At 40.6% G+C, this 23,584-nt stretch overlaps 1 protein-coding gene across 1 annotated transcript in view; it reads right to left on the reverse strand.

The window, feature by feature from the left end:
* Positions 1 to 21,921, reverse strand: part of DDX10 (DEAD-box helicase 10) — a 213,564-nt gene extending 191,643 nt beyond the window's left edge. Inside the window, exons 1-8 of the mRNA XM_031675526.2 lie at positions 21,632 to 21,921; positions 14,012 to 14,072; positions 13,122 to 13,252; positions 11,914 to 12,072; positions 10,725 to 10,845; positions 9,920 to 10,109; positions 7,093 to 7,219; positions 3,815 to 3,977 (exon numbers count right to left, since the gene is read on the reverse strand). Of these exons, the coding sequence (XP_031531386.1) occupies positions 3,815 to 3,977; positions 7,093 to 7,219; positions 9,920 to 10,109; positions 10,725 to 10,845; positions 11,914 to 12,072; positions 13,122 to 13,252; positions 14,012 to 14,072; positions 21,632 to 21,817 (1,138 nt within the window). The 5' untranslated portion in view covers positions 21,818 to 21,921. The remainder of the gene's footprint in view (positions 1 to 3,814; positions 3,978 to 7,092; positions 7,220 to 9,919; positions 10,110 to 10,724; positions 10,846 to 11,913; positions 12,073 to 13,121; positions 13,253 to 14,011; positions 14,073 to 21,631) is intronic.
* Between the last annotated feature and the right edge of the window lie 1,663 nt (positions 21,922 to 23,584).

Consider the following 23,584-nt stretch of genomic DNA (forward strand, 5'->3'; position numbering starts at 1 on the left):
ACTGCTTTGTGTCAGACAAATAATGAAACATCCTGAGAGTTAATAACCTAAAAGAACCACTTCTCATGGGTTCCCAGTGAACTATGAATCTGGTTTATAAATTTCAATGAAAATTTACTTTTCCTGCTATTTCCATCTCCATTCAAATTAATAATGTCTTTTTAAATCCCTCTCCTCATTTCCTAGCAATAATTACTCCATATATATTTCTGGCTGCAAAAATTTCCATTCATTTCCAGAGATTCTGGTCTCAACGACTTAAGAGAACTACCTCTAGTCATTTATGGACTTTGCCATAAGGATTTCAGATCGACTTCTATCACAGAGAGAAAAGCTGAGGGAGGGAGAGAAGGAGAGAGGGAGGGGGGCAGGAGAGAAGGAAATGGAGAGGGGAGAAGGAGGGAGGGAGGGGAGAATGAAGGAAGGAAGAAGGAAGGAAGGAAGGAGGGAGGAAGGGAGGAGAAAAAGAAAAAGACTAAGAAAAAGAAAAAGATTTTGGGAGACAATACCTATGGATACCTACCTATAAAGATAAAACCTATCACTAAGCTATATAAGCTATTCAGAAGGGTTGAATCTACTGAAATGGGCACAAATCAAGAAAAACAAAACAAAGATATTTAGAGAATTCTGTCTCTTGGGACCTGAAAGAGCCAGGCACCTCAGAAGGCCAGGGCACGTGTCAGGGCTGTAGACAGGAAAGCGGGTCAAAGGCAGCACTCAGACCCTTGGGGCCCCTCCCTTGGCCTAATACACATTGGGTCTCCTGAGAAAGAGCTGGAGTCTTTCTCCGGAGAAAGTCTTCAAACCAAGACACCAGAGAGAGTGGAAGGCAGAGGCACCAGAGCCAGAGTGAAACAGGGGTTCTGAGTGAGTCTGCATGCCACCTGGGAGCCTCTGCGTCTCCTTCCTTGCTAGGCTTCTAGAGAGAGCCAGGTGCAAGCTTAACCCCTCCGCTCAGGGGGCTGAAGCAGTCCCCTCTGGAGAGACTGAATATTCAGAAAGAACAGACTTTGACACCTTGGGTCCTCTACAACATGGCCAACCCTGTCCAAATCCCCTCATAATGAAGGCCATTTGTCAGCAAGCCTCATCCAAGTACAAAACACTTCAAAAAAAGCTTTCTGATGCCTCGCTGTTAAATTCAATAAGACACCCAATTGCAGTCAGTCGGGGAAAGCCTCAAAAGTGGAGACACAGACAAGTAAAAATGAAACTCAGCAGAAACAGAAACAATGAGAAGAGGACTTTAGTATCTTCAGAGAGATAAAACACTGCATGCATCAAATAAGAATAAGAGGCTGTAAAAAAAGGAAATCCTGGCACTTAATTAAAATTTTAATTAGAAAAGTTGAAATATAAAGTCAAGAAATCCCCCAGAAATAACCAGAAAAAGACAATGAGATGGGCAAGAGAAGAAACAGGAAAAGCAGAGAACTGATCAAAGAGATCAGATATTCTTCCAGAAAGAGGAAATAAGGAGGGGAAGGGGAAAACGTTATAAATAAGGTAGGAAAAAGGAAACAATCTAAGTATACAAATTTCCCACTAGCAAACTACAATCACATATCAAAATAAACACTGACTCTTTAACCAAACCACCGAAGAAGTAATTCAGAGGTAAATTTCCTGCAACTAAAAGATGTGAGTCTCTATTCTTTGCTGCTCAATATCGTAGCCATTCAAGTTTAAATTAAAATTTAATAAAATTAAAAACTCATTCTTTCCTCATGGCACTGGCCACATTTCAAGTGGTTGACTGTCACGTGTAGCTGGTATCTGTGGTATTAGTGCAGACACAGAACATTTCAATGATCATAGAAAATTCCTGGACATTCATATAATAGAGCTTCAGGATAGTCACTGCACATTTTTGTAATAAAAAGACTAAAACCCAAATCTGCGCTACTAAAACCTGAATGGGGATTACTCTAGGAATAGATTAATTCATACTATGAGATACACCATGTAAATACATTAGAACTTTATAAATCAACATGGAAGGGCTTGAAAAGCAAGTCACAGACTAGCATGTGTAATATTGCTTACACAGAAACTTCATAAACACCTAAGATAATATTATATACTGCTTATGAATACATTCATGTAAGCTTTTTAAAATAAACTAGGAGATTCTTGACATTCTTTGTGCCATAGTTAAAATCTATGAACCCCTTCTCAGAATATTTTTTAAATGCATAAAGTAAAATCTATAGAATTATAAGAGAAAACAAATATAATGCAACATTTGTATTGAATTGTAATATATATTTTGCAATGTATATGCTTGTTTAATAACACACTAAATAACACAGCCTAGTCAGATGTCTAATAACCACCATAAAATCAAAATAGTACAAGTGGAAACAATATTCCAAGGTATCTACAGAAACTGTAATGTAAAATGAAAATGTCTATAATTTCAATTGATGACACTCTTACAGGTACTACTAAAACCACGACAATTCGCTGCTTACATTCATAATTGAAAAAAATGCTAAATCTCAGTTAAAGGTTAGTGAATATATATAATTTTTTCCCCATCAGTTCACAGACCCTCCTGAATTCTATCACCAACTGGACTAGAATTGAGGAGTCTTCAATTAAAAGGTTACCTACCAACTATATGAGAGTAACTGTGTAGGGAAAGGAGGAGAAGGAAAAAATGAGACAGGAAAGGGTACAAAAATATTTCAATTACATCTACTAAACATTTGGTTTCTTTAACAAACTCCAAGGAAACTATGACAATATAGTAATATCTGTTCATTGTGATGTATATAGAACACATATTACATATGCAATATAATTAATGGCATATGCTGACCTTAACTATTTTAGGTTCAAAAACCGGGAGGGGCAGGGTGGAGTCAGAGCATAATATACATAGATACAAACACAACTAAAATGTTTCAAAACTATATATTCAAAACAGTGATGAGGAGTAGGAGAGTGTGAGGAGGGGAGGTGGGATATGTTATTGGGCAGCTGAGAAAACAGCTTGGAGAGCTTTAAAAATATGCAGACTTGGCTACTGCCTCCAGTCACACAGGAATGAACTGATACAATGACTGAGATATGCTTTAAAATACTCCCGGAAGGACAGGAGACAGGAGGAAAGGGGGATCATGAAAAAGATAATTGCCAAAACTGACTAATATGTATATGACAGTACCTTGGACTCAATCTCTATGTAAGTCCTTAAAATTTGCCCTAATAATTAACACAATAAAATTAAGTGACTGAAGAACTCCAACCACCTATTTATTCTTATCCTTTGTTCTCACCTCTAAACTAGTTTTCCTCTGTAATTAGTTCCATACCCTACTCCAGTCCCAAAAGCCACCAGTCGTAGAATATTATCATAGTGGCTTTTTCAAAGTTTAAACACACTAAATGTAATGATAGTTAAATAAAAATTAGAATGTTTGGAGACAAGATGGACTTCACTGGTTTTCCTTGCTAAGTCAGTTACAGCATTTGTCAAGTTTCCAGTTTTCACAGAAACAGGACTTTTTTCTTATCTTTAAATTTTTCACCCAACTTTGATACTGTAGGCGCCTCAGGATTCTCAGATGTCATTATTATCATGAAACAATGCAAGCATAAAAGATGAAAATATTACAAAAATTTTCACTGATGTATCCTTAGTGTTCAGTCATCTCAGTTATCCATTTACTTATTTTTCTTTTATAAAATAAGAAAGCCCCAAGTATGTGAGTCAAACTATTTGTATTCCCAGAATACAGCCATTTATAAAGCAAACTGTATTTCCCATGATCACAGAATATTTCCTCGTAAGAGGTTTTCTTACCCAGGCCCCTGGCTGCTATATCAGTGGCAAAGAGCACCGCAGCTCTCTTGCGGACAAACTCGTTGTAGACTTCCATTCTTCTCATTTGCTGCTGCCGGCCGTGCAGGGCGAGGATGGAGATACCAGGACGCAGCCGGCAGAACACCCGGTACAGGTACTGAACCTAGGCGTTAACAGGAAAATGATTTTGGAACTTCTGGATAGCAAGAGGAAGTAAGCTTCTGTGTTGAATAGAAAAAAAAAATGTATTACAGAGCACAAGCTCCAATTAAAAAAATACAGAGCAGAGAAAGGGAAATGTAGAGTTGTAGGCTTCAAGCATTTTTGCTCACATTGTTCCCCAAATGAATTTTGAAAAAAATATGCTTTCCTTAACATTTTTAAGTTAGTATCTGACATTTTCCCAAATTTAAGCGGTTTTAAAGAGTGGAATTTCTGGTACATTGCAAATATATTTTGAAATACATCCTTAACTCTTATAAATCTATCCACTTGATTCTAAATGGCATAGCAATTTGATATCCAACACCAGTTACTTAAAAATGTATAAAAATAATGGGGGAAATTATGTATGTGTCCGGCAGGGCCCCCTCAAATTTTACTGCGAACCTGAAACTACCCTAAAACAAATAAAGTCTTTAAAAAGAAAGATTACTAACAAAATGTGAGGAAACTCTTCTCTAACAGAAAGACTTTACATCATTTCTTTACCTCCTGAATTCGTACTTCTATTTCCTGAATTCACAGAATTTTATCTTAACTGTTTTATGCTTGAAAGTCTCTTATTGATCACTTTATCACATGATTTTCTACAACTTATGCATACATGAGTTTTAATTTTAATTTCCTGTAGCCATAAAGCTGCATTAAAAGTTCTAAGACTGAACTATTATTACAACTACTAGTATAGAACTGGCCAAAACAAGAAATCTTAGAATTTGATTTAAAAAAAAAAGACATAAAAAATAAAATTCTATTATAAATATATTTTTTAATATATGAGACTAGGTGGAGCTGATTGTTACTTTAGTTTCATTTCTCTTTAGTTTATGTATTCATAAATGACTACTACTGATAGCTAGATGAGGCAGAGTACAGTAAGATTTTATTCCTATTTCTTAACACAGGTGTTCAGAAAAATCTCTTCATGAAAACATAGAAAATGGACTGGAAGGAACCTTAACTTTCCGAGCTCTTGTAAGATATGTCAAAAATATGACGACAGATTACAGATAATTTTAGCCATCAGCTAAAAATTCCATTAAGTCTTCTTTCCAACTCTGTTGAAAGTAAAGACTGGGAAACCATCTGAACTGCAAAATGACTGGTTACCCAGCATTAAAGTCATTCACTTTCTCAACAATACCCTGGTGCTAGGAAAATTCTCTGATCCTGAGACGATGCACCCGGAAGATTAGGAATAGCGGGACCCCTGCCTTTCTTTTACAAAGTTTTAAAAGGACTACCATGAAAGGAGAGATGGAAAAGGAGAACCTGCAGACAGATGACAGACACACTCTCAGGAAAGCCAACCTCAGAAAAGCACATACGGGAACTGAAGAAGTGTAAAGTGAGCCCTTGAAAACTTCCTGCCGTCGGCATCTCGAGTCAAGAGATGCCCTTTATTCTCTCACGCTTGAAAAAAACTAGCTGATGTGGAAGATACAAAATAAAGCCACGCAGGTCCTAAGTAAGGAGTTTAATTTACAGAAAGGTCTCTGGAGTGTTTTAAGCAAAGCAGTAATACATTCCTTTCTACTTTCTAAAGATCACTCCTGCTATAATGCAGAAGTGCTGCAGAAAAGAAAGGAAGGGGATGGAAGCCCAAACAGGAGGCTAAGAGAAAGTTAAGCATGGTTCGGACTGCACTGTAGCATGAGGGGTGGTGAGAACTGGCAAAACCAGTGAGTATTGCCAATAGATTGAATATGAGTTGGAGACATGCAAGAATTAAGGATTCGTTCCTTTAATGAGATGGGAAAGAGGTGGAGGAGGCAGATCATAGGGATAGGAAATCTTAAATTGCTTTTTCTAGGTTAAATTTAAGATACCCTCTAGACACTCAATTGGAAATACCTAACATTCAAGTGGATACACAACCTGGGGCTCAGGAACGAGGACGTGGATTAGGAAGCTGTTAGAAAACAGAGGGCATTTAAAGCCACGGAACTAAAAAGGTATAGAAAGAATATAGATAGAAAAAGGGCAGAATATACTTTGTCCACTGAGAAGAGGAAAAGCAGAGCACTACAGGTTAAAATTTAAACATCAACTCTTAAAAGTACTTCCTCGTATGTAGATACCAAAAACATCCCATCTTTAGAAGATGCAAAGTTTTAAAAATCTAAAATAAGTCCTTAAAAAATCTGAAGTCATCCTTTACATGGAAAAATAGTAAGGTTTTGTGCTTTCCCCCTACAACAGACGGACCACTACTTATCTTCCCCATAAGCTGGAGGAAAACTCACTGCATATGTACCACGCTCAGCTACTACAAAAGCTGTAAATCAAGAATCAACCTATAAGTCAACAACTATATGACATCAGGAAATCGGAAATAAAGTAGAGGAAAAGTGTCTCACAAAAAGCAACCACAGTTGCTTTCCTTTAAGGGAAAAGATCAAGTTTTCTTATGTATCACTGAATCCCTTACTTACAAGCACATAAGACTAGTGTTACAAGACAAGTGTTCAAGAAATGCTGATTACCTAAATAAAGATATTAACAAAACACTACAGAAGGATAGGAGAGAGTACAGTGCATTGGAACACGGGGATTGGGGAGTGTCAGAAAAGGACTTTCGGTGTAACACTGGAGCTTAGCCTTAAAGGATGTTAAATATTCCTCCAGAATTAGGGTGAAGGGATGCAGGGAGATGAGCACGAACAAAGGTCTGGAGGCACGGAAATAAAAGGCATCTTCTGCTCGGTGTTCGTGGCGGGCAAGGTGGGTGTCAGATCGTACAGACCTCTAGTCTAGCCATTCTATCATTCTATTGTTGGTTCTACCAATATTTATTGAGGGCTACTATGTTCTAAGTATTGTGCTAGGTACTAACAATACTGAAGTAAAAACAGTTTCTGCCCTTCTTTTTTGAGCTTCAAGTCTCATCCATGGATTCCTTTAAAATGAAGACACAGGATTCTCATTATCTACAAATTCTTCCACACCTAGCACTGCAACTATTAAAATAGACAAACAGCATTTTCAATGGAAATTTGATATTTTAAAAAGGATGATTTAACACAAATAACTTAAGAAAAATAAACAATAGGTACCTCTTTACAACTGGAAAAAAATACAATACTTTTCTTCTTCAGGTGGCTTCTCAAAAAGGAATACAGCACACTTATTTTCTGCTGCAGCTCACAAACTATGTAGTTCTGTTCCAAAGTGGCAGGGGTGCTCATGGAAATAAGAAGGAAAAATGTTAAAAATATGCCACATTGGTAACTTTGAAATCCAGACCGGAAAACAAAGGAACGTTAACAGTGGCATGCCTCTCAAACAAATTTTTCACATACACATATATACATACCTCAAAAAGAACTTCTCTGTTGTCCCTTAAGAAATGAATTTAGCACATGATTCAAATACATTCAAGATCCCTTACAGAGTATGTATCAAAAATATACAAGCAAACAGGGGTCACCTCTGCAAGGGTAGGGTCAAGGATCAACTGAAGGGGCATGAGGAACTCTCTAGGCTGATGGTAATGTTCCACCTCTTAGTAGGGCCATGGGTTATACAGACATACATATTTACCAAAACTCAGTAAACGAACTCTTAATTTGTTCATTGCACTGTATGCAAATCTTACATCAAGAAAGAGAATCTCGATACAAATACTGAACTCTAGATAGTGGTATACAGATATGCATACTGAAATACTTAGGGGAGGTGCACAGGTGTCTGCAAATTACTCTGAAATGCATCAGAAATAAGATGAATTGATATATAGAGTGATGGGTAAACGGACAGTAAATGGATGCTACCATTAAGTGGCATCTAGGTGGGTACACGGTTTTCACCATAAAATTCTTTCAACTGTGCTGCATGTTTGAAATTTCTCATAATAAAAATGCTGAGGAGAAATATATATGCATTTACTCTTTGAACTAATAAACCTACTTTTAGGATTGTGTTCCAAAAAATACTCTGGTTAAAAACACAAAAAGATATAGTATTATTCATAAAGAAAAAAAAAGATGGAAATCAGCCCATCAGCAGAAAACTTGTGGAATGAATTATTGTACATCCACACAGTAAAGCATCACGCAACTGTAAAAGAGAAATAAGTAATCTATGTAGTGCAATGGAGTGATCTCTGGGTCCTATTGTTAAGTGAAAAAGCACAGCAAAATAGTACATAACATTTGGTACCATTATCAGGGTGGGGTACATATATAGGTGTGTGTGTATATTCACACACACACAGGCATCCCTGTGGGTGTGTCAGTTTATATAAAGGGGGGAAAAAGGGCAACATACAGCAATATAAAGGAAACACACTGATGTATTTTTTCTAAGTATACTATGATAAACAAATTCAGAAAGATTCAATTTTGACTATTCTGGTCCTTTACAATGTGAGAGTAAATATTCTTTTATGCCTTAAAATATTCTTAACCATAATTTCTCAGGGTATACTAACCAAATTCTTAAGTTGATAAAGGGGAAAATTCAATAATGATATTACACAAAATTCACAACAGCATCTGCTTATAACAGTATTTCTGGTGAAGTCAAAATTACAGAGTCCCACAGTCACTCTCACATAACCTCCAGTTCTGTAAATTATGTTGCTAAATACCTGCCTTCTAAAATGTTTTCTGAAAGTCACATTTTTACAACTGATGGAACTGCATTTCAAGAACCATTTATAAAATAAAGTTTTTGCATTCAGTTTTTTCTAACTACCTCTATGATCTACAGATAATGACTAGCTTATCCACAGAAACTGGGAGCAAGGATAACATATACAATTAATTTACATAAATTATAAAGTGTTTTAGAGACTACCTAATGATTGAAAAATTAGTGTCTGGTAAAAACACTACTGAGTTTTGAAAATAGGCAGAAAGGAAACAGCAAAAAGAACAAAGACTATCAAAAGACCTAGAGAGTCTAGATTATCAAATTAACTGTACCAAAAATTTCAATAACTATCTCAATACAATTTCACAAACAAAAGTCAGTATCTACTTAATGGAAAGCCAAGGAGGAAACGATACATCAAACACCTCCTGCCATTCCATTCCTGAGTTGCTGATAACCAAAGTTACCTGCACTCGGATTCTCCAAAGTTTACCCGTTAGGGTCACCTGGAAGAACAGAATCTAACCTCTGCTCAGGCTGTTCATTTTTTTTCCCGCTCAGGCTTTTTTAAATCCAAGACATCTATTGGTTGAACAAGGTCAAGGTAGGCTCGTATTCCCTATATTTAAAGACTTCGCATAAACACAGGTACTTTACTCTCCAGTTTCAGTGAGACCAAGACAAAACTATAGTTTCTGGAATGTTTCAAACAGAAAGGTATTTTGCTAAATATTAATGCATTTGATAAAATATGTTCCATAGCCAATTAGTCCTGCAAAATACAGCTAAGAAGAATGATTCTGTAACAAAATAATCTCTGTGAATGCAGGAAGCTTTATTCATCTCCCACTGCTTTGGAGAATCACAACGTCCATGAAAACGTTAAAGGCTCTGAGAAGTCTTGAAGAACACTGCTTTGCCTCAACTCAACATTTACTATTTATCTATCTAGGAATGCATCTCCCTACCCTACCCCTATTTTGTAGGGGACAGTTGGTGAATAAATATCTATTAACATTTTATGGAAAAATATTTGTTCCCCAGACCACATCTGGGGAAATACTGAATTAGTCTCACATTTAAAAGTGCATTGAGAATTTAAATAATTTTTACCAATATTTTACCAATATATCTACCAATATATTTGCACAGTTAAGGAATAATACATAAAATGATGTTTTATTTCCTACAAAAGTTGTATTAATTTGAAATGTTAAACTCTTCATCTTAGAAAAAGAGTGAAGACTGATTTTGACTGAATCAAATCTGGTTTCAAAGAGCACATACCTATATTTTGCTTTTTCATGAACCCAGACGTACTCAGGGTTTTTTAAACTCAAGCGTGCAAGGTCCTTTACAGATTTGGTTTGCGTAGCTGAGAAAAGTAAAGTCTGACGTTTCTTGGGAAGGTTTTCAATAATAGCATTCATGGTATCAGCAAAGCCCATATCCAGGATTCTATCTGCTTCATCAAGAACTAAAAAGGGAAAATGCAAGTTGAACTACAATATTTCAGACATACATTAGGAGAAATGCAATGTGGTATTCGGGACTGGATCCTAGAACAGAAAAAGGGCATTAGTGGAAAAAGTGGTCCTATCCAAATAAAGCCTGGAACTTATATAATGTGCCAATGTTAATCACTTAGTTTTGGCAAAGGTACCAAAGTTATGTAAGTTGTTACACTAGGGGAAACTGGGGGAAGGAAGGGCATAGAGGAACTCTGTACTATCACTGCAAGCCTCCTATAAATCTAGAATTATTGCAAAATAAAAAGTTGATTTTAAAAAAATACACATTAGGTCGCATCATAAGATGTACCTTAAAAGATAAAACCTCTTAGCAATGTCAAATATTGAAGTGTCTAATTTCATACAGAAAAGAGTGCTTATATCTTTCTAACTATTTTGATTAAAAAAAGGTCTTAATAGTACTCTCTGGATTTAGAACCATATGCCAAAAAATTATTACAAGTTATTTCTCAGATCTTTAATCACAATATTTTTTCAATAAAACACTCCTATCATTAAAATTTATGAGGGCTCCCTCCTAAGTCCAGATTCTTTTCATTAGAAATTCATTAGAAACTCACCTAACATTTGGAGATTGGTAGCATGGAAACATATTGTTTCATCCATGTGTTGAAGAAGCCGACCCGGTGTGCAGACAAGTATATTTATGTTATTGATCCTCTCAGCTTCATGTTTCAGATCCTGAAAACAGTTGTTTCTTCTGATTACATACACAGACACATCACTGAGCAGCCTGTGGACCAGAACTATGCAAGCCATCTGTATGTGGCAGGTCATCACAGCAATGGAGGGACTCTAGAGATACATGTAATGTCTCCCTCCTATTTCCACAGCACAGCCAAATTTCCAGGCCAAGTAAAAGTCCTTAGTAAAGACCCAAAGAGCTCAGAGTTCCTCTGGATTCTTAATCATATCCAGGATTTTTGAGGCCAAGAGAAATATATGAATGCTCCAAGTCTTTCTTTCCTCCTGTATCTACCAGAACCGACTTAAAAACTAGAATTATCCTCTTTCTTTAAGTCAGACCCCAGCGGCATTGATCGGGCTCTCTGACACCACTCACTGCACTTCATGGACTGGAAAAAAAGAGCTGAATTCTCTACCTTCTAGAAGATCTCTCCTCAAACCAAGAGCCACAGACGTTAGCTACTAAAGTTGGGTGGCAGGTTCACAGGTCTGTGAGGGTGTGTGACACTGTTCTTTTTGTGCACATTTGCATGTAGATTCGAGAATTCAAGTATTTATCCTCACAATCCAGGAGAGACTCTAGCAGAGACAAATAATCCAGGTAAACTAGAAGAAAGGGGAGTGGAACACTAGGCTTTCCCAGGACCTAAAATAAACACTCCTCAAAACTCTCTTCTACCTTCCTCTCTTCTGCTGCTGACCCAGCAATGTTCTGAATCATTCAGCCTCTTACAGATACTTTACTGAAAGGAACGAGTCCACACACTGAAATGGTACCTTTCCCGATGCCTAGTAACAAATACATTTACGTATTAGTTAAGAGTTCATTAGTCTCAGGGAATCTGACCAGTTCAGATACCCTGACAAAACACTCTCTGGACCTGCAAAATCAACCACCAGCCTCTAGATGGCAGTCACCACATCAGGATGCTCCCACCCCCTTCTAGGGGGCCAGTCTGACTGTTTATAGATGAAATCTCCACCTTTTCCCAGTCAACTGTATCACTGCTCCAACATAAGCTATAGAAAGAAAGAAAGGAGGACAAGGACAAAAAATCAAACCTTTCCACCAATGATGAGGCCAGCCGAGAAGTCGTGATTCTTCCCTACTTTCCGGAGAACCTCAAAGGTCTGATAGGCCAGTTCTCTTGTAGGTGATATAATCAGGACACCCAGCCCATCCATTGAGGTCCATTGCAGACGATACAAGGCTTCCAGCACCTCAAAAAAGATAACAAACTGAAGTTCAGTAAGTTCTTTAGAGAGGCAGCTTTTTGATTCCTGAGTCAACCTTGCCCCTCCAAATCAAAGGCACCTTCCAAGCAGATAGCACACCAGTTATGAGTCTCATCCAATCACAAAGAAGAAGCTGTTTGCTTTGCTTTGCTTTTTCTTCTATCCACCAGAAGCATCCTCCCCCAAGCCACAGAGGAAAAGACGCCCCATGGCAGCTCAGCTGTTGCCAGGGTCATGCCCTGAGGAGGCTGGTCATCAGTGACAGGTCTGTCCAGCCTACAGGCCATTAAAACAGATTTCAGAAAATTATTTGTCTCCATTTTCTGAACAGAAACCACATTAAAACAAACTCTCCTCTGTGCAGCTGCTTTAGTTATACCATGACTGAATTTTCTACTTATGGAGAAACTTTGTTACAAAAAATTAGTATTTAAGAGAAAAATGGTTAACACTTGGAATAAAAAATCAAAAGTGATCAGTAGGAATTAAAAATTATGAGACCAACTGTATAACAGACACAAGTGAATTCCTAAGAGGCTCTCCTGTTTTACTGCCATAAAAGGTATCAATGATCTGGAAAATTCTCAATAAATGATCTAATGTCCTTAAAGTGAGCATACTTCAGCTTTATCCTAAACAAGTGGCAAGTATAATGCAAGTGGTATGTTTGCAAGGGTGAGTGCAGAAACAGCCTTCCAGGCCACCCCACTGGGCTTACTGCAGAGCAGAACCATTCTGACCTGCCACCCTGGAACACTCCACATCCTTCAGGAATGCATGGCCTGTCAAGGCACAATAATTCATTCATTCAGTAAGTTACCGAGTGCCCACCATGTGCAAGGTGCTGTGCTAGGACCTGGGGAATGCAGTGGAGAACGAGACAGACGTGGCACCTGTCTGACAAAGCTTGCATTCTAGCCAGGGAAACCCAACATCCAATTACTCTTTACATAATTATTTATTTCTACCTAGGCACACAATGTTTCAAAATCATGTTAACAGAGGATCTGACCCAAAACAAAAAAGCTACTTACTGGAACAAGGAAAGCCAAAGTCTTGCCAGATCCAGTTTTGGCAGCTCCGAGGACATCTTTACCTTGCAACGCCAACCCAATGGTCTGCTTCTGTATCTCAGTTACCAAACGGTACTGGGCTTCTTGCAAACCTGTCAGCAGGGAAAGGAAGAGAATGACACTTAGAGCATCCCTGTAGAGTAGTACTGTGGGCTGACTTGGGAATTCAGATGTTGAGCCCCTAACCCCAGTACCTTAGAATGTATTCTGAGCCAGGTGATTAAAGATGTGATTAAATTAAAATGAGTCCATTAGGGTGGGTCCTAATCCAAACTGACTGATGTTCCTATAAGGGAAAATTTGGACCTAAAAAGAGACACTAGGGTGTGAGTACCCAGAAGGATAATCACTTTAAGAGGCAGCAAGAGAGCGACCATCTGTAAGCCAAGGAGAGAGGCCTGGGACAGATACTTCCCATTATGGCCCTCAGAGGAAACCACTCCTGCCAGGACCTTGATCTTGGACTTCCAGCCTCTAGAACTATGAGAAAATAAATTTCTGTTGTTTAAGCCACCTAGTCTTGTATTTTGCTCCGGTGGTACTAGTAAATCAATACAAAAGGTGTCACATTTTTGTTTGTTCTCTTGTTTATTTTAACTAATATTTTAATTATTCAGAGGCCTTGGCATCCTGTTTTTTAACTACTGTTCTTTAATCAGCCCAGAAAGAGTGAGAATGACAAACTGGTAAAACTTCAAAGCATTAATATTGTTTCTTGTTATAAGTTTTCATGATATCAAAATTATTTGCCAAAAAAAGATTCTTAAGGTTAAACTTCCTCTGAATTTTTTTCCATTAAAAAAAAAAATCAAGAAATCCAACAACATGTCCCAAAATCACCATGTACCTACCTTTTAGGGTTTTTTTGGATAAGGGGAAATCTGAAAATCTTGTAATTTCATTTACATTTATCTGAAAAGTAAAAGGGGACTACGTCAGATAAGACAAAACAGTATACCACATAATTCATTTGTTTTATAACAAAATTATTTTGTCTACATTGTGCTGCCAAGCTCATCCTCGATACTGCAGGACTGAATTCAATTATCATTTCTAATTAAAAACTATCATTCCTTCTGAAAAGAAATATGCCTTGAGGAAGCTGTTATCAAAAATATGTCTGTAACCATTTCAACTGGTAAAAAAAAAAACCCTCATTCACTCAACCCATACACACAAACTACTACAACCTACATCCTAAACACCTCTAAAATATTAACAACAAAATAAATCATCATCACATCAATATTAGGAAGAAAATTTACTTTCAGCCCATCCTTCAAGGAATATCACTTTAAGAAGGGGCAAAATGGCTATAAACCACAGACCACGATGAGAGTAGTTCCTTTACACACTTTGGAGAATAAACTGAAGTTAGCTGCAGAAACATACCTTGTTAGCACAAATCTTTCAAAGTTTTAACCATGGATCAGTGGCCTACGAAATCCAACCTGACAACTACTCATTTGGGGGTACACTGGAGGAGGGGTATTATTTACCAATAACAGAAAGTGTCCCTGTTGCGATCTGAAGCAACAATTAGTAACATTTTGCCCTTTAACTTTACATTATCTAAATGTTCATTACTGGTATTCTTCATTAGCATAAACCCAATTTTCTCAATTTAACTTTGGATGCTCATGAGAATTATTTTACTATGGATGCTGAAAGCAGGAACTGCTGCTCAGATCTGGGAATATGCTGCCAAATTATTCATGATCCACAAAAGGGGAAAGTTGCGTTTGTAAGGTTCATTTATTTATATTACACTCCAGGCAGTAAAGGGATGACAGCCTGTATTTCATTTTACAGTCTACACACTGTCTTTCCCAAGATTCTTAATGCAGTCCAGGCAGGGCTGTCCTCTGGCCTCAAATGCCCAAAAACACAAATATTAAAACATCGCCATAATCCCTACAAATCACCCCAGATAACATTGAAGAGGAGGCAGAATCAGTGTACTAGCATTAGGAGAGAAGTTTATTCAAATAATATCCTGTCCTGTCAAGGAACATAAATTTGGAGGGAAGTAATCTCCCAAACCGGCCATTAACATTAGATGTGGTCTGCCCTGCACCTGTGGTATTATCAGCTAAAAATCTGTTTTCACTGTGAATGGAATGCTTACAGAAGGAGCTAGACGGGCAACACACTCTCTAATCATCAAAGACACAGCCACAGGCAAAGTGGACCTCTATTAACCTCCTAGAGGGAGAGTCTGGAAAATGGAACTGCTTCGGGACCCTACCCAGCCACTGCCACGCAGTTATACACCATATGCTTAGAAAGATGTCCCCAAAGAAAACAAAAGGACATTTTATTCCACCGATGCTCTAGAACAAGGGTCAGTAAACTGTGGCCCACAGGCCCAATCTAATTTGCTGCCTGTTTTTGTAAATACAGTTTTACTGGAGCACAGCTACAAGCGTTCATTTACGCATTGTCTAAGTAGTTGTGACAGAGACCATGTGGCCCACAAAACCTAATATTTACTACCTGGCCCGCTACAGAAGAGGTCTGCCAGCCCTTGTCTAGAAGACGTTCAATTACTGTCCAAGGAACACTTAGAAGCCACAGCAGAAGATGGCTACGGTTCCTGAAAACAAATTAAAACTCTTTCCCCTTCCTTTCATCCTCTTCTTAGGAAAAAAAAATCACTCAGAAAAATTATATACCTTCTAAAATCTGTATCGTCATTCTTCTGAAATCAAAGAACAGATGTTTCAGAGACGCTACTTATGAAAGACTTCCCAGCAATAGTGGAAAAGTTAGAGGAGGCAGAGGGGAGACAGAACAGCCACTCTCCTATACTTTTTCCAACTCTCTTATTTCTCACAAAAATGAATGATGCTTTTACACCGCAAAGCATGGAGGAAGGTGGGGAGGGGGGCAGTATTAAAAGCTTCCTAGAATGCTCCACCCATTGCAATCAAGAGAAGAAAAGCAATCTACCGCAAATTACACCAGACCAAAATCTGATTAAGGGAAAAAAAAGAAAAAACCAGATTAGAGGGCAGAGTTCCCATAGAACATAGCTGATTACAATGAAAATCTAAATGAATCCCAGGTGCAGAGAGCTGGAGACATTCAACAAGTCAAAACAGTTGCTGAACTGAAAAAAAAAAAAAAAAAAAAAACTTCACCACTTCTCAGTAGGCTTCAATCCCCAGCTCCCATCAACCCCTCGACAATATACACCCTACGTGGTGGCCTTAGCCACCCAGATCTCCCACTGCAGGGAGCACAGCTGACTGACAAATGCCAGCTGTCACCCCTCTAAGGCCACCACTGAAAAAGCCACACCTGCCTGCCCAGCCTGCATCCAGTCAGTGACCGAGCACAGCGGCAGTACCCTCTCCTGCAGGACAGGGGAGTCCTCTAATGGGCAACTGAGGTTGGAGGACACCCTGTCAGCAGCTTTCGGAGCACAGTGCTGCAGCCTGAGCTCTGCCTCCCCTACCACCACCACCCCTCCCGCTGCCCTCTCTCCTTTCCCTCCCTTTACCTTCACAGACACTTGTCCCTAATAAATTCCATTTCCCTTAGCCCCATCTTGGATCTGCCTCTCAGAGGACCCAAGATCTAGGCTATACCAACAGACTAGCCTCCAGACCCTTTACAGTTCAGATACACTCTCCAATTGCCCCCAGGGGCTCACCCCTGCTTCCAGATAAAGGTTTTAAACATAGCCTCTGTGTACGTTTCCTGCTGCTGCTATAACAAATAACTAGGATCAGTGGCTTAAGCCAACATAAATTTATCAACTTAAAAGTCTGGAAGTCAGAAGTCCGTTTTGGCCTCACTCAGCAAAAATCAAAGTGTTGGTAGGGCTGCATTCTTTGTGGTAACTTTAGGAGAGAATCCATTTCCTTGCCTTTTCCAGCTTCTAGAGGCGCCACATTCCTCAGCTGATGGCCCCCTTCCATCTTCAAAGCCAGCCAGCCAGCCTGGATGGTCAAGTCTCTCCCTTCATAGAGCTCTGGCACTGATCCTTCTGCCTCCCTCCTCCATGTTTAAGGACCCTTGGATGATTACACCAGGTCCACTTGGATAATCCAGATCGATCACCATATTTTAAGGTCATCTGATTAGCAACCTTAATTACCCCCAGCCATGTAATTTATTCACAGGTCTGGGCATTAGGATGCTGACATCTTTAGGAGGCCATTATTCTACCTACTACAGACTCCAAAGCCATTCACAGTCCACTTTCAAGCCTCTTCTTCAACCTCACATGAAGCCAATTCAGGAGCACCTATCACACTCCAAGGAGCATGTGCCCCCTCAAAGAACACCATGTATTTTCACATCTTTTTTTATTTCCTCACGTTGTTCCCTCCACCTACAATGTCCTTGCCAATCCTGTCTACCTGGAGAACACAGCATTCAGGAACTAGCTCTGCTCATGGCTACCACAAACTGCTGGACAGTTTATGCCCTACACAAAGGCGTCTGGTAAAGCTGAGGCATGGGGGCTGAAATCCAGCCCACATTTAGCTCCAAAGCAGGCCTGAGGCTGTAACTGCCAGGAGGAAGGGTAGCATGCCCAGAAGAAACATGTTTCTCTAAGTCATCTGGCCAGAAAGGGCTCTGTACAGAATAACTTAACCTTTTCCCCCTAATTACACCATCCTCTAACTCCACAGCACTGTACGTATTTACTATTACAACATTTGTCAAAATACATCAACCCCACCCCAACTCCCTAGGGAAACAGACATGTATTTTTTCCACCTATTTTTACCTTGGCCTCAACAAGTACCTGTCAAATTGTTTCAAAATATCTCCAAATCAAACTGTTCAGTATTTCAGCAGTGAGGCTGCTGAGCACCATCTGTGTACTGTCCACTGTAATAAAACTTTAATGCACAAATTCCACCATCTGAGAAGCCATATGGTGAGGGTCTGTCCCTTTGTTACCTACAGAATAACAAATCTGCTTTGACTGTATTCTAGTATTGCTAGCCCTGGCAATTGATTTCACAGTGTTTATTTATTTCCTGACAAAATCTTAAGAAAATATTTCTAAGATTAAAAAAATAAATAAAGCAGAACAATACTTAGCGGGGGAAAAACTGCCCCTTCAACTTAGTGAAAAGACTGAGATTTAAACATTTGTGCAGTGCGGTAAAGCAGGGGGGTCTGGACTCTGGCATCAGGCCTAAACTTCCTGGAGTAGAACTTGTTCACTTACTAGCTGTTTAACTTGTGCAGATTATTCAGCCTTGCTGTGTCTTAAAGTTTCCTCACTTATATAATGGAAACAAACTCACAGAGTTGTTTCTTCTCAGAGTATGGCAAATCAACATGTATAAAAGCCTGATAAATGTAGTAATTATTATTAAAACAAAAGACCAAAAAGAATGGACCCATGTTACCAAGCAGAATAAAGCCACCTGGAAAAGGTCACCATGCACCAAACATCTACACACCAGAGGGGTGCCTTCTCAAGGACAGGCACTGTGGCACACAAAGCAAGTGTGTCAATGGTCTAGGAGGAGGACTGACAAAGAAGTTAAACAAAGCCACTCATCACAGCCTGCTGATGGACGCTCTAATAACGGCATATACAAGATGCCACAGACACACAGTCCTATCCCCACTGGGGAGGTCACAGAGAGAAGCTGGAGGTGAATCTTGGCGGACGAGTAGGGTTGGGGAGTGAGTGTTCACTGCAGGCAGTGGAAACATCAAGCATCAGGATGAGAAACATCAAGGAGCACAGCCAGTTCACACAGCTGCAAGTTGTTCTTTCACGTGTGCCTACCACGTACCGCCTGGTTTATTACATACAATACCTTATTTCAGCCTTACAACACTCTGGGTGGTTAATAATCTCTGTTGAATGAAAAAACGGAGACACAGGGACATTCAGAAACTTGGCTAGTCAGCACCTGAGCTGAGTGAGTTAAACCAGGTTTGTCTGACCACAAATAACTCTCTCATTGGACTAGAATATGCTGACACACTGAAGTGCCTGACCACTGTCCTGAAAGTAACTGGGAACTACTAAGAAAAGGTTTTGATCAGGCGTAAAGTGATAGGATTTCACCCTGGAAAGAATCGTTCCAGCAGCAACATGGAAGACAGATTAGAAGGCAGTAAGGCCTAAGGGCCAAATCTCATCAGCCACCTGTTTTAGTAACTGAAGTCTTGCTAGAACACAACTACGCCCACTTACGCATCTCCACAGCAGCTTTTGTGTTGAGTGGTTCCACCCTCACAACATGCAAAGCTAAAACCATTCACTAACCTGTCCTCTACAGAAAAAGTCTGCTGACCCATGTGATAAGTAACCCAGGCAAGAGATGATGGGGCCTGAACTAAGGCAGGCACTGGGGATGGAGAAACATTCGAGAAATTTAAGAAGCAAAGCAGATCACCAGCACGACTAACCCGATGAGGAGTGATAAGAGGGAAGTCTCTGGGGTTTTCTCCTAGGTTTCCAGCTCAGCAGTCTGTTAGATGGGGGTCTAGAATGTGGTAGGCCAAACAGTGGTCCCCAAGTATGCCCGTATCCTAACTTCCAGAACTGTGGATGTTACCTTATGTGACAGAAGTGACTTTGCACAGTGGTTAAAGATCTTGAGATGGGGAGGTTATCCTCAATCATCTGGATAGGCCCTAAATGTGATCAAACGCATCCTTGCAGAAAAAAAAAAGGGCAGTGGTAGATGTGACACAGAACAGGAGAAGGCAATGTGTCCATGGAGGCTGGGACTGGAGTGGTGCAGCCACAAGCCAAGGAACACAAACAGCCACCAGAAGCTAGAAGACGCAGGAAACAGAATTTCCCCTAGAGCCTCCAAACGGTGTGTGGCCCTACTGACACCTTGATTTCAGCCCAGTGAAACTGATTTTAGACTTCTGCCTTCCAGAACTGTGAGAGAATAAATTTCTCTTGCTTTTAAGACACCAACTTTGTGGTAATTTGCCGTGATGGCAACACGGAAATAACATACAAGACTGCGAATTCAGGATTAAAAGATAACAAACTCAGTTTTGGATTTATGGCATTAAAGGTATTCTGACACAGTTGGAGAAAGACATCCAGCACAGTTAATTTAAAAAGGCGGGGGGGGGGGGGGGAATATGAACTCAGAAGAGCTCTGCGTAGACTACAAGGAGGAGTCACAGGAATAAACCTTGGGATTACACAAGAGAAGAGAGCAGAGTGAGAAGCAGTGATAAAGAGGAGTCCAAAATGCGATCTAACAGCAATTTACCTCACAAAGGCTTCTTGCGGTGCTGTGTACACAGCAGTCAGAGTAATAATATAACAGGTAAGATTCAGAATATTTATGTGTCAGGCACTGTACAGAATACTTTACATGGATTCTTATTAACTGCCCATAACTTATAAGGTACATATTATTATGCCTTTTAAAGACAAGAAAAGGGAAGCAAAGTAACTTGCCCAAAGCCACTCATCTGGCGAGCAAAAGCCAGGATCAAATCATCACCTTAATTTACAAGCCCAAAACAAACTCTAAGCTCTACATAACGTTACTTTTGATCTAAGCGTTGTTTAAAGGAAAGCTATACCAGAATGACACATGATGACTTTAATTTCAGATATGCCCCACACGTTAAGTCCCTGATTACACTGCACTGGAAGGGGGCAATCAGTGAGAGGCTGCGTGAGGTGGGTGAAGGCCAACAGACGTGGAATTTAGAGGGAAGGAAGAGAAGGGGTAGTGGAAGCCCCAAGGAGCCTGAGCAAGAAAGAGATCAAGAAGTCATAATGAAAACTACAGGGACACTCATCTGGGAGCATCAGCTACACTGTGGGATGATAGGTACTAGAAATAGACCAGGAGTCCTGCTTTTCTATGGCAGTTCTTGGATGGGGACATGAAACAGAGAAAATGAAATGAGCGCAGGAAGGATTCACGATGTTGAGGGATGCAAGTCTGGCACAACGGTTAAAAACACAGGCTTTGGAATCAGAAAGACATGAGTCTAGGTTCCAATTCCACGCCACCTACTAGATGTAAGCGCTAAGGACAAGTTTCTTATCCTCTGGGGGCCTCAATGTTCTCCATCTGTAAAATGGGAATGAGACCCCATACCTCAGATCAAGTCAAATAATTAACGTAAAGCACGGGACAAGTTACTTAAAATGTAGGTGTCATTATTTACCACTACTGTCGTTAGTATTATTTTTGTAAATATCACTGTACGTAGAGCAATTAATCTCCCTATGCTTAAGCACCACCGCGTTTTCATCATTTTATCAGGAGCAGTGTGGTGAGCACAACAGCGGCCCGGAGGTCGGGCGGCCCGGGGCTGCGGCACCCAGCAGACCACCTGTGGCCTCCCCCGGCTCCCGGAGGCACCTCTCACCCCGCCCCCTCCTCCGGGACTAACGGCGGGCTCCCCAGGCAGGGTCCCAGGGACAGGTCGGCCGCCTTCCCCGCGCTGCCCCGCGGCCGGCCCGGCCCGCGCCCCCTCCCCGGCGCCGGCCTCACCTTCTCGTAGTTCTGCATGAGGCGGCCGATCACCTCGCGCTCGACCTGCCACTCGGGCTTCTTCAGCTGCTTCCTCAACTGTTTCTTTTGGCTCTGCTTATGTCTGTGTTTCTTCTTCCAACGATTGAAGCTCCGCACTGGGTCGGGCCGGGCTCCCGGATCCCGACTGTCTGTAGTTTTGCCCATCGCGGCGGAGGCGGCGGAGGCGGCGGCGGCGGCGACAGCCCAGACACGAGACGCTCAGCCCAGGCTGAGGTACGGCTCTGAGAGGACGCGGAACCAGCGTGGGGAGAGAGGCCGACGGCGCGTGCGCAAACCAGGGGCCCGCCCCCGGGCTTTTGAAACCGGGGCACGCGCGGTTGACGGCAGGAAAAACTGGGCGGTGATTGGCTACCCGGAAGCCACATGGCGAAGCGGAGCAGTCGCGGGGAAACGGAGGCGGCGCAATCTGAGGCGGCGCAATCTGAGGCAGAGGGCGGGCCTTGAGCGGCTCCCCGGGCGCGCCGGCGCTTTAAATGGGCGCATGCGCACTGCTTGCTGTTAGTACGGTGACATCATACAGCTTCACACTTAGTGGCTGTTAGTTTGCCCTGGGTTTTCCTTGGCAAACCGCGCGCTAACACCACAGACAACACACACACACACACACACACACACACACACACACACACACACTGAATTATAGTTGTGATCCTCATTTTGCATATTTTATCCAGGGAGCCGAATGATTTGCCTAAAAATCAAACAGATAGTTAATAACTTCTGATTTCCATCTACTGCACGTTATGTATTCTTCGAATGTTCTTCTGGGTTTTCCCTTTTTTCTAGCCCCTCAGACTAGCTGCTGCAGCAGGAAACTGGAGCAGAGTCAAATTAAATTTGCCTTAAAAATGCTATCATAAAGACAAAATGATCAGTAAAAATAGGAATTAAAAGTTACCTGCAAGATGGCCATTTAAGTGAATTGGCTTTCACTGAAATGGTTTTTCTGGTACGTTTACCTAGAGCACTGATACACTCTAGGCGGGTAGGGGCAGAGCTGTGCCAAGGGAAACAGGGAGATTAAGTTCAAAGGTCACCTGCGGAGTGTTTGGGCCCTCAAATTCCCTTTCCAACTCCTCGTAGCCAGATCACTCCCCCAACCACATGCTCATTCCCTAAACAGAAGATGGTGAGCGTAGGTGGCAGGAGGTGAACTGGAGAATCTCCACACTCAAGAGTCACTAGATGTGGTAGGTAGTAAAGCTCAGTAAGGGAAATGAGGGATATAAAAAAGTACATATACATCCACTGAAAGTTAAAAATAGAACTACCACGAGATCCAGCAACTCTACGTCTGGATATACACACAAAAGAATTGAAAGCAGGGTCTGGAAAAGCCCCGCACTCCCATGTTCATAGCAGCATTAGTCACAGTAGCCATAAGGGGAGAGCAACCCAAGTGTCCATCCACAAATGGTGGATAAACAAAATGTTGCATATGCATATGATGGAATATTATTCAGACTTAAGAAGGAAGGCAATCCTGACAATGCTACAACATGGATGATCCTTGAAGACTTCATGCTAAGTGAAATAAGCCAGTCACAAAAAGACAAATACCATATGATGTTACTTACACGAGGTCACTAGAGTAGTCAGATCTGTAGAGATGGACAGTAGAATGGTGGTTGCCAGGGGCTGGGGAGCAGGGAAATGGGGAATTGTTGTTTAGTGGGTATAGAGTTTCAGTTTTGTAAGATGGAAGGAGTTCTGGAGGTTGGTTGCACAACAATGTGAATGTACTTAATGCCACTGAACTGTGCACTTGAAAATGGTTTAAATGGCAAATTTTATGTATATTTTACAATTTTTAATTGTTTTAAATATATATACAGAAGGATGAGGCCCTCAGCTCTGTCTCACTTTTCTCCTGAAGCTGAGGGAGCTAAGCATTTACGTGCCTCAGGCAAA

This window comes from Vicugna pacos, chromosome 33 (genome assembly GCF_048564905.1).
Source record: "Vicugna pacos chromosome 33, VicPac4, whole genome shotgun sequence".
Classification (NCBI taxonomy): Eukaryota; Metazoa; Chordata; class Mammalia; order Artiodactyla; family Camelidae; genus Vicugna; species Vicugna pacos.